At 42.4% G+C, this 12,468-nt stretch overlaps 1 protein-coding gene across 2 annotated transcripts in view; it reads left to right on the top strand.

Annotated features, from left to right (window-relative positions):
- WIPI2 (WD repeat domain, phosphoinositide interacting 2) overlaps positions 1-12,468 on the top strand; it is a 124,747-nt gene that overhangs the window by 99,013 nt on the left and 13,266 nt on the right. For both annotated transcript variants that reach the window (XM_073647825.1, XM_073647826.1), the window contains exon 11: positions 4,320-4,447. In XM_073647825.1, the coding sequence (XP_073503926.1) occupies positions 4,320-4,447 (128 nt within the window). The remainder of the gene's footprint in view (positions 1-4,319; positions 4,448-12,468) is intronic.

The following is a 12,468-nucleotide window of genomic DNA, read 5'->3' as shown; positions in this document are numbered from 1 at the left end:
CCGATTACATATAGGGCACACATATTAAACTCTGGCCCGCAGGGTGATTAGATTTGACCCGCGACACCAGAACTATCACCCCTATGTGGGCCCATCATGCTCTATGGAGGACTATGTGGGGGCCATTATTCTGTACAGAGCACTATGTGGGGCCATTTTTCTGTATGGAGCACTATGTGGGGCCCATTATTCTGTATGGAGCACTATGTGGGGCCCACTATACAGTATGGGGGACTGTGTGGTGCACATTATTCTGTATGGAGCACTATGTGGGGCCATTATTCTGTATGGAGCACTATGTGGGGCCATTATTCTGTATGGAGCACTATGTGGGGCCATTATTCTGTATGGAGCACTATGTGGGGCCCACTATACAGTATGGAGGACTGTGTGGGGCCCACTATACAGTATGGAGGACTGTGTGGTGCACATTATACTGTATGGAGGACTATATCGGGCCATTATTCTGTATGGAGCACTATGTGGGGCCATTATTCTGTATGGAGCACTATGTGGGGCCATTATTCTGTATGGAGCACTATGTGGGGCCATTATTCTGTATGGAGCACTATGTGGGGCCATTATTCTGTATGGAGCACTATGTGGGGCCATTATTCTGTATGGAGCACTATGTGGGGCCATTATTCTGTATGGAGCACTATGTGGGGCCATTATTCTGTATGGATCACTGTGTGGGGCCATTATTCTGTATGGATCACTGTGTGGGGCCCATTATACTGTATGGATCACTGTGTGGGGCCCATTATACTGTATGGAGGACTGTGCGGGGCCCATTATACTGTATGGAGGACTGTGCGGGGCCCATTATACTGTATGGAGGACTGTGCGGGGCCCATTATACTGTATAATATAACGGCTTCAATGAGGAGAACAGTGGCGCTGGTAGATAGTCAAATAGTCCTGCTGCAAATTGGGACACTAGCCACTAAGTGCCAATAAAATATCCAGTATAGATATTAAACAAGAAATAAAATTAAGGTAATTTGCGCTGGACTAAGAATGAGTTATAAAGGCATGGGTAATGGTTAAAAATAGAAATAATTTATTAAGGTTAAAATAACATGCAATAAAAAATAAAAGTAGGGGGAGGAGGGTGTTGAGGATGGTCCTGTTTCCAGGGACTGAGTCCTGCTTTGGATCGGGTAGATGTTAGTAGCTAGGTCACTTGGATGCCTGTTTGGAATGCTGAAGAGTTTAGATTGGGGTAGTGGTCATCCCTTGAATAAAAGAGAAGAAGGTAAAAATAGAGTTTTAGTTGTATTCAAGTTAATTAGATCTGGGACTCAGTGTTTATACCTGGACCGGGTCTAAATTCCGGATGTAGTGTAGCGGTCCCGTAGGGTGTTGTGAACCCCCTAAGGAGGATGCTGAAAAGAGAAATAAGAGGATGAGGTCTAGGTGATCTAGGTGATTAGACCCAGTAGTTATAAATGTCAGTATCTGATTGTCAGGACGGTGTCCATGAACCACCTAGAAGCGTGTAGGAGGTCAGTAAAAGTAGTAAGAGTTAGGCGAGATGGTTGTGACACCTTGGTAACCTAGATAGAGAAGGCAGATAAATTGTAGATTTGGTAATATCTAATCTAATATAATCTAATCCTGTGGATATAAAAAACTTGACAGGTTACCTACTGTACAGTAAGTAGATGTTGGGGCTAACATTGATGCATATGTGTTAAGTAAACAGATCTGGTCCCGGTTTCTGTCTGAATCGTGTATTTCAGAGATTTACACAGAAACACCGGTGTAAGCGCTCAGCGTAGAGCGCAGGATAAATGTGAGCCGAGTGTTACTGAGATCTTTGGGAGGCAGAATGAACAAAACAACAGCAGGTGAAGAGTTTTGTTTTATTTATTTATTTTTTACGCTGTTCCTCGTGCGGTCGGTGCGATTACAGCGATACCAGATTTATATTGGGTTTTTATGCTTGGCACATACTAAAAGACGCTTTTTATTGCAAAAACAAGTTTTTGCATCCCCATATTTAGACAGCTATAATTTTTCCAAATTTCAGCTGACAGTGTCATGTGAGAGCTCGTTTTTTTGCAGGACCAGTTGACGGTCACATGACATTTTTTGATGGGTTTCTATTTCGATTTTTGGGAGACAGAATGAGCAAAAAACAGCAATTCAGGAATTGTTTTTTATTCAGTTTTTTTTTTTTTATGTTCCGCGTGTGGTAAAATTGAATAAGACAGCTTTATTCTTCGGGTCAGTAGGATTTGCAGCAATACCATATTTAGATGTTTTTTTTTTTAGTTTTGTTGCTTTTACACAATAAAAACTTATATAGAAAAAAAATAATTATTTTTGCATCACTTTATTCTGAGAGCTATAACTCTTATTTTCTGCTCACGGAGCTTTATGGCTGCTTGTTTTTTGCATGACATTATGACTTTTTCAGCTGTACCATTTTTATTTACATTAGTCTTTGATCGCATTTTTAGTGCACTTTTTGTCCGGCGGTATGATGGAAAAGAATAGTTTGGGTTTTTTTTATACGGTGTTCACTGAAGGGGATAACTAGTGGGACAGTTTTATAGGTTCCGGTGATACCAAAATGTGTACTTCTCTTTTTTAATTTTTTTTACATAAATGTATGTATTAGATTAATATTTTATTTTTTATATTCTTTGGGGATTTTTTTTTATTTACAATTTAATAACTTTTTTTTTTTTTACATTTCTTTAAACTGACTGATCGCTGATCTGATACTCTGCAATGCTTCTGTACTGCAGGTCATAAGAGCAGCGTCTGACAGCCAGGCAGGAGAGTCTGCTCCTGCACTGAGCAGGAGCTCACAGGACTCTTTCCCTGAAGGAACCCGCGGCCATCTTGCAGCCCGGGGTCACCATAGAGACCATCAGAACATCATTGTGCCGATGGAAGCTGACGAGGAGCTCACGCCCTCTGCGATGCTCCGCGATGTCGCTGTCACTTATGACAGCGGCATCAGAGAGGTTAAACGCCTGCGATCCGTGCTAGCAATGATTCTGTGCATTGCTGAAGGGTGTCAGCTCTCATATAGAGCTGAAACCTGCACTTGATCACGACGGGTCTCAGTGAGCCCATGCAATAGTCACGCAGTGTATATACAGCGGTTTGCGAGAACGCAGCTCCCTCAGCGCCGTATATGTATATTGCATGTCTGGAGGGGGTTAAAGGCATAAAAATTCAAAGTTTGAAAATTGCAACAACAAAAAAAAAAATTGTGAAATTTCCAATATGCTCATAAATAAATGCAAATCTTATCGACCAAAATGTCCACTAACATGAAGTACAACGTGTCAGGAAAAAAACATCTCAAGCACTGGGATATGTTGAAGCGTTCCAGAGTTATTACTTTATACAGGGACACTGGTCAGAATTGAAAAAATTGGCCCATCAGGAAGGTGAAAACAGGCTTGGGGGTGACTGGGTTAAAGGAGTTGTTCCCTTTAAGAAAACGTTTACTTCTAAACTCAGTTATGTGTAAAATAACTGAGTTTTACTTGCACATTTTGGGTTCAGTGCAGCTTTGCCCAAGTTCTCTGTTAATTAGCTGCAGTGGTGGCGTCGCGTCGAGAATGCTGCCTCCAGTCATTTAGCTTAACGGCTCCGGTGATGTAGAGAGCTCAAGCTGCTGAGTTCAGTGATTGGCTGCTGTGCAGTCACGTGACATCACTGGAACAAATCAACAGAGACCAATGGAGGATCAGTGTCGGACCTAGGAAGCGTAAGTAAAACTCGGTTTGTTGTCTCTCACACAACTGAACCTAAAGGCAAAATTAATACCAGTCATTAAACAAAAAATCCCCGCACTGCACAGACAAAAAAAAAAATCTAGATAGGAGCACTCGAACTTGTATAATAGAATAAAACACCAAAGACAATATAGAATATGTAAAATAATATTAGGTTGTAATAAAAAGGAAAAACATTTTTTTATCTAAATTGTGTCCTAGAGCATTTCATTTTTTATGGTCTCATGGACTTCAGGGAGATTTCTTCAAGAATCAGACTAAAGTAATGTCTCAAGTTGCACATGTGAATTGCAGAATTGACTTTAATGAATCACTGTTCAATCAGAGTGCTGCGGGATGCACAGCATTTACATGTGAACATTGTTTGTCTTTATGGTACCTCATAACAGCATGGGAGGGGGTGGGGAAATCAAGCAAGATAAGGGAACCAAACAGTTCAATATTGTCCTGAGAAAGACGGAAAAATTCATACATGTGAAAAATTCGGAAAACGTGCTATTGTCTTGTAGGTTTGTTATATTTTTGCAATGTTACTATTTTTTTTTCTCTTAATAGGTTAGATGGAAGCATGGAACCTGCAAATGAAATATTAGAGTCTGCATCACATGATAGGCCATTTGTTTCAAAAAACTATAGTGCCGCAGCCACAAAAGATACCTACTCAACATCACCAACAAGTCATGGTAAGACAACATTTAAAGCGTGCATATGATTTATTCTCTTTAACTATGTGCGGAACGCTCATAGACTTAAAACATCTGGGCGGTGGGTGTTCTCTGCATTGATGTTCTAAAATGTGACAGCATAGAATAGCAGCTACATAGTATGATGTGGAAGAGGGGAGAGAGCTGCCAGACCCAGACCCATTTACAGGGGAAAATAAATAAATAAAAAGTAGTTAACTTAAAAAATAAAAAACGTTGTTAATCTTAATTGTTGCTAGTCCTGCCCCATCAAAAAAATAAAATTAAAAAATGTGTCCGATATATAATTGTTACAGAAAGGAGAACAAACTTTAAAATTTATTTAAGTGGTCATAAAAATGTGAAAATCAGGTATTTCCTTTATTTTCCCACCAGTATTTCCTGATAATTGGCAAAAAAAAAAAAGTATAAAAATTAAGGTCTGTGTATGATGAAAATTGATATAAAAATCATTTGATTATTAAAGCGATAGAAAAAACGTACATGAATTTTGAATTTTTTTTTAAACTCTTCTGTATGTTAGTTTTCCTTTATTGGTCAGGTTTACTATATATACAGTGGCATGTGAACAGTTGAGCAATTAATTCCACAACGCTTTACAGACATTATGGGCACTGTCCTTATTGGGGCTCACAATCTAAATTCCCTATCAGTTTGTCTTTGGATTGTGGGAGGAAACCAGAGAACTCGGAGGAAACCCACGTAAACACGGGGGGAACATACAAATTCCTTGCAGATGTTGTCCTTGGTGGGATTTCAACCCAGGACCCCAGAGCTGCAAGACTACAGTGCTAACCACTGAACCACCGTGCTAAAGATGAAATGATCTCTGCAAGGCCTAACATCAAACATGACACATTTCGATTGTATTTTAGGCAACAAAAATTATACATATATTTATTATATTAGTCAGTTTTTGCTTTTTAAAACTTGCAAAAATGGGCCTCTCTCTCCTGCAGCCTCACCATAAAATTCAGCTTCAGAAGTATGCAAAAGAACATCTAAACAAGCCTGATGCATTTTGGAAACAAGTCCTGTGGACCTAGGAGGTTGAAATAAAATTCTTTGGCCACAATGATCAAAGGTATGTGTGGAGAAAAAAGGGCACAGAATTTAAGGAAAAGAACATCTCGCCAACCAGTAGACATGGGGGTGGATCAATCATGCTTTGGGGTTGTGTTGCAGCCAATGGCACGGGGAAAATTTTACGGGTAGAGGGAAGAATGGATTCAATGAAATTTCAACAAATTCTTGATGCAAACACAACACCATCTATAAAAAAAAAATCAGAAGTTGAAAAGATGATGGCTTCTACAAATATCCGGATAATGGTTCTAAACAAACGTCAAAAATCCACAAAAGACTACCTCAAAAGGCGCAAGATGAAGGTTTTACAATAACCCTCACAGTCCCCTGATCTGAACGTCATTGAAAATCTATGGCTAGACCTCAAAATAGCAGTGCATGCAAGACGACCCAGGAATCTCACAGAACTGGAAGGATTTTCCAAGGAAGAATGGATGAAAATCCATCAAACAAGAATTGAAAGACTCTTTGCTGGCTATAAAAAGCATTTACAAGCTGTGATACTTTCAAAAGGGGGTGCTACTAGGTACTAACCATGCAGGGTGCCAAAACATTTGCATCGGGCCATTTTCTTTTTTGGAATTTTTAAAATGTAAAAAAAAATTTGTCTAAAATACAAAGGAAATGTGTCATCTTTAATGTTAGCCCTTTTTGAGATCATTTCATCTTCAACTTGTTTAACTTTTCATATACTGTCCTCACAATAGATAGCCTGGTGTGCAGTGAGACATGTAGCTAAACCCCCTGTCTTATTTAAGAAAAAGAGGCTGTGCAGAGTATGACAGGAAAGGGTGAAACAGGGGTATTTCAGTAACATATAACCATACAGTGCATAGATATAGATATTCTACAATACAGTATAACATGAGGTATTAATACGAGGTAGTGATTACCTATCTACTACATTAACATACTTCTAACATCACTGCATTGTAACATATAGACCGTGGCTTCCCAAATATGCTTGGGAGCAAGCTGCTTTGCAAGTAGCACAAGAAAGAAATGAGTGGAGTGGCCTTTCCAGGAGAATGCAGGAAATGGCTGCTTGTTCCCTCAGTGTCAACAAGACCAAGATACATTGTGATAATCCCAGAATACATTGCAAATTTAAAGTAAATGAAAATCACCAGCAGATGGTGTTGTTGCTAAACAATAAGCAGTATCAACCGAGTTCAATACACACAAAGTATGGCTGCTGCAGATGTATTAAACATAACTAAATATTTCAGACAGCAGATTCCTGTGTTAGGACAGGACATTTCACAATAACAGTAATTTTGACTGGGGTGCCCAAACTTTTACATGCCACTGTATAGGTATAGTGGGGAAAATAAGTATTTGATACACTGCTGATTTTTCAAGTTTTCCCACCAACAAAAAATGGAGAGGTCTGTAATTTTCTTAGGTACACTTAAACTGTGAGAGACAGAATTTAATAAAAAACAGAAAATCACATTGTATGATTTTTAAGTAATTACATTGCATTTTATTGCATGCAATTAGTATGATTGCCTACTAACCAGCAAGAATTCTTGCTCTGAAAGACCTGTTAGTTCTTAATTAAGAAGCCCTCCTACTCATTACCTTTATTAATTTAACCTGTTTGAACTCGTTACCTGTATAACTGAATGTGTGGACAGGAGTCTTTCAATCTCACTCCAAACTCTCCACAATGGCCAACACCAAGGAGCTGTCTAAGGACACCAGGGACAGAATTGTAGACCTGCACAAGGCTGTAATGAGCTACAGGACAATAGGCAAGATGCTTGGTGAGAAGGTAACAACTGTTGGCACAAGTATTAGAAAATGAAAGAAGCACAAGATGACTGTCAATCTTCCTCGGTTTGTGGCTCCATGCAAAGTTTCGCCTCATGGGGTAAGGATGATTCTGAGAAAGGTCAGGAATCAGCCCAGAGCCACAAAGGAGGACCTGGTCAATGACCTGAAGAGAGCTGGGACCAGTCTCAAACATTACTGTTAGTAACACACTATGCCGTCAAGGATTTAAATCCTTCAGGGCAAGCAAGGTCCCCCTAGTCACACCAGCCCATGTCCAGGCCGGTTTGAAGTTCACCAATGACTATCTGGATGATCCAGAGTAGGCATGGGAGAAGATCATGTGGTCAGACAAGACCAAAATAGAACTTTTTGGTATCGACTCCATTCACAGTGTTTGGAGGAGGAAGAAGGATGAGTACAACCCCCAGAACACTGTCCCAACCTTGAAGCATGGTGGGGGAAACATCATACTTTGGGGTTGCTTTTCTGCAAAGGGGAAAGGACGACTGCACCGTATTGAAGGGAGGATGGATGAGGTCAAGTATCTCGAGATTTGGGGCAAAAATCACCTTCCCTCAGTAAGAGCATTGAAGATCGGTCGTGGCTGGGTCTCCCAGCATGACAATGACCCAAAACATACAGCCAGGACAACTAAGGAGTGGTTCCATAAGAAGCATTTTAAGGTCCTAGAGTGGTCTAGCCAGTATCCAGACCTGAACCCAATAGAAAATCTTTGGAGAGAGCTGAAACTCAATGTTGCCCAGCGACAGCCCCGACACCTGAAAGATCTGGATAAGATCTGTATGGAGGAGTGGGCCAAAATCCCTGCTGCAGTGTGTGCAAACTTGGTCAAGAACTACAGGAAACATCTGACCTCTAATTGCACACAAAGGTTTCTGTACCAAATATTAAGCTGTTTTTCTATTGTATCAAATACTTACTTTTGGCAATAAAATGCAAATTATGTAAAAATCATACAATGTGATTTTCTGGTTTTTTTTTTGAAGATTCTGCCTCACACCATTGAAGTGTACCTACGATAAAAATTACAGACCTCTATTCTTTGTAGGTGGGAAAATTTGCAAAATCGGCAGTGTATCAAATACTGTATTTTTCAAACTATAAGACGCACCGGACTATATGACGCACCACAAATTTTGGGGTAAAATATAAGACATTTTTTTTTTATAAGATGGAGGTCCAACTTATAGTTAGAATAGGTTGGACCTGGGGTCACAGGAGCCTGGGTCCCTCAGGAAGCCGGCGGCGGCAGAAGCAATGCTGCGGACCCTGGATGGGAGAAAGGGGTGCCTCAGCAGCGGGGAGTTGCATTGGTGGTGGAGCGGGATCACAGGAAGCAGGGTCCCTCTCCCTCAGGAACCCAGCGGCAGCGAGATTCTGCGGGGCTGGTGTCGGCGATCAGGCAGAGCGTAGTGCATTGCTTTTCCGGTGGCTGCGGTAATCTTCCTGAAGCCGTGATTTACGGGGAAATAGCCGCCTGAGCCTTTCAACATCTCACTGCTTCTGCTGCTGTCGCCGGGTTCCTGACGGAGGGACCCTGCTTCCTGCGATCCCGCCCCACCACCACTGCAACTCCCTGGTAAGCTACGTTCGAACCATAAGATGCACCCCACTTTTTCCTCCCAAATTTTGGTGGGAAAAAGTGCATCTTATGGTTTGAAAGATACAGTATTTACTTTCCCCACTGTATGTCAAACCTCTCGGGTGCATTCAGAAATCACTGAAGGATGTTGAGCTCTAAGTTTATGCAAGAATCGACACAACAGCATGTTTGCTTAGCTTTTTACATAGAAAAATAAATACACTTTTAGATCATTATAATTTTTTATAAACCTTTTACTCCTTTATTTTTCTCATGGTTTTAGTTACGACCGCTCTTTAACCACTTTTTAACATATCAAAATGCACGTGCTTCACATGAAGCATATTGGATTATGGAGCCGGTTCATATAGTTTTCCACAGGCTGGTGCCTGAACAGTGGGGACTCAGGTCCTACTATGCCCTTATCTGTTTTTACTTATGCTGGCGCACTGTGAGGTGAACTACAAGAGTTGGGTACACCTTGCTGTGGTAGGATGGCTTTTACTTTTTTTTTTTTAATCAAAACATTGTTAACTAAGTATTTTGTGTTTATTTACATGTATTATTACTATTTACTTACTACAGAGTATTTGCGCTTTTTGTTTATATCTCAGGTTCTGCTTCTTAAATGGCCACAGTGTGAATACACACCTATGCATTGCACTTTTACCAACATGTGCTCTGGCTCAAACTGTTTTTCCCTTCACCCTGAGAGAGGATCCACCCATCGATGACAGGAAACCATCTGAAATAAAAGGGCGGAACCTTTCCCCTGCTTCAGTTGGTTTCCTATCCTTGATGGGAATCCTCATGAAGTAATCGGCGGTTGTCATGCTAAGGAACTTACCCAGGCCTGTCCCGGCGCTGGAAGAGCGGGCTCTTCAGGTGCTGGTAGCGCCGTCCGCAGGTTCCCCGGGGACCTGTTCCACCTGCAGGCAGTGCAGAGGTCCTGGGCTTCCGTACACCGCCGCGCCGCCCTCCCCCTGCCGCCCATGTGACCGGAAGTGACTGCGGACTTGTGCCTCTGACGTTGTGGCGCGGGGCACGCTGGGTAGGGCGTGCCTCGGTGACTTCGGGGGCGGCGCCCTGTGTAATGCCAGCCGGCATGGAAAAACGCTGGCGGCAGCTGCGGAAACGGCGGGGAGGGGGCAAATCACCGGAAGGAGACCGCAGGAATCTGGAAGTGCATGACCCCGCCCATCTCCCTATATAAAAAGGAGCACCTGGGGTCAGAACGCTGCTCAAAGTCTTGGCATAATGTCTGACATGGAGCAGCATGTTGCCGCAGTCGCTGCCACCTTCATCACCACCTCAGTCTGGTCTAGAGGGTCCAGCGGAAGGAGCAGCAGTCGTCCTAGTCAGAAGGGTAAAACTTCTCAGGACTCCACGGTCTCCAGGAGGGATGCGTCGCGTATCCTGAAACAGTCTTCAATTCCGGTATCCGCAGTGGCGGGGTGAGTGATCTTCGTGAATGTCACTAAATATATTTGCTAATGGGACTCCTATTGTGTTTTTAAATCACTTGGAGTAATCCAGGAAAGTTACCACCAAGAAGCGGAACAGGTAATGTGCGATATGCAAATGCCCGCTAGCGATAGACTGGCAGAAGGAGCTCTGCTTGGACTGCATTCAGAGAACTATTTGTGAGGGTACCCTGGATTTTGCAGCTAGCCTCAGACCTGTCATCAGATCAGAGGTAGAGGGTTCCCTTAAAACAATTTTGAGGAAAAGACTAAAAATCATATGTTATCCTTCTTCTGACCGACTCCTCTGTGTTATCGGATGGACAGTGTCGTAGTGGGGCCTCACCCTCTTCAGACAGTGATAGAGGGGGGAGATCATGCTTCCCTATAGAAGACACAGATAGATTGGTAAAAGCTGTCAGAACCACTATGGGGTTAAAGGAAGATAAATCCGTTAAGTCCCTAGAAGACATTATGTTTGCAGGGTTGGAAGAAAAGAAAAAACGCACCTTTCCGGTGAACTCTAAGGTCCAGGCACTTATCAATAGAGAATGGAGGAAGCCTGAGAAAGTAGGAGCCTTGCCTTCATCCTCAAAAAGGAAGTATCCCTTTGACCTAAAGGACTCTGAAAACTGGGATAAGGTGTCAAAAATTGACGCTGCTGTGTCTAGATCATCAAAAAGATCGGCACTCCCTCTTGAAGACTCAGGGGTACTTAGAGACCCCTTAGACAAGAAAACCTTCTTAAAGCATACTTGGGGATCTGCAGCAGGAGGTCTAAAACCAGCCATTGCAGGAACATTACCGCTCGTTCCCTTATGATATGGTAACAGCAGTTGGAAGATCAGCTGAAAGATAAAAAGACCTCAAGGGAAAAAATTCTAGCCAACCTCCCCCTATTGCATGGTGCAGCTGCCTTCCTAGCAGATACCTCTGCTGACTCCGTAAAACTGGCAGCTAGGTCGGCTGGTCTATCAAACGCGGCAAGACGATAACTGTGGCTCAAGGGATGCCCTGGGGACTTACAATCAAAGTCTAGATTGTGTTCTATCCCCTGTGACGGCCAATTTCTCTTTGGCAAAAAATTGGACTATGTCCTTGAGAAAGCAAGCGACAAAAAAAAGGAAGGTTCCCTGGGTTTTTGGCGGACGCCAGGAAGACCTATTTTCGGAGGGGTAAATTTAGTAGAGGTCGCCCCCCCTGGGAGAAAAAAGAAAGTGGGATTTCAAGAACAAGAAAGAGTCCGGATATGTGTTCGGAGGTCCCTCCGCCGCCTCCAAAATACCTCCACAATGACGTCAGGCCACAAGTTGGAGGGAGACTGCCTCATTTTGTTCAGGCCTAGGAAAACATTTCCTCCAGTCCCCGGGTCCTCAACATAGTGACGGATGGACTAAGGTTCCTGTTCCTTCTGCAACCACGCCGCTCGTTTGTGATAACCCCGTAAGAAAATCCCCAGACGAACAGTTGGCCCTAGATTCAGAGATCTTGAGCCTGTTGAACAAACGAGTGCTATGCAAAGTTCCGGTCAGTCAAAAAGAAAGGGGATTTTATTCCCCTCTCTTTCTAATAAAAAAAAAACGGACGGTTAATTCAGAACTATTGTAAAAGGCCTCAACTGATTTTTAGACAACCATACATTCAAAATGAAATCGATAAATTCAACAATAAAGCTTCTTTTTGACAATTGCTTTATGGCGGTGATAGATCTCAAAGACGCTTATTATCACGTCCCAATTCATCCAGATCAACAAAAGTATCTAAGGGTTGCTCTTTGCATCCAAGGAAGTTGCAGACACTTCCAGTTCCAAGCTCTTCCCTTCAGGTTATCTATTGCTCCAAGGGTGTTCACCAAGCTGATAGCCGAGGTGACAGCCTTTCTTCGCATTCAAAATACAGTCATAATACCATATCTGGATGACTTCCTTATAGTGGGGAATTCAGAGAGCCACTGTATTTCACAACTGAAACAAGTCATGGCTGTCTTGCAGAACTTAGGCTGGATGGTCAGTACCCAAAAATCAAGACTAGAACCCGCAAGGGTCCAGGCCTTTCTGGGGTTTACTCTA

Source organism: Phyllobates terribilis, unplaced genomic scaffold (assembly GCF_046119375.1).
Source record: "Phyllobates terribilis strain yellow unplaced genomic scaffold, ASM4611937v1 Scaffold_9__5_contigs__length_417890890, whole genome shotgun sequence".
In the NCBI taxonomy this organism is placed as follows: domain Eukaryota; kingdom Metazoa; phylum Chordata; class Amphibia; order Anura; family Dendrobatidae; genus Phyllobates; species Phyllobates terribilis.
Note: the sequence above shows the minus strand (reverse complement) of the source record. Positions and strands in the feature narration are given on the sequence as shown.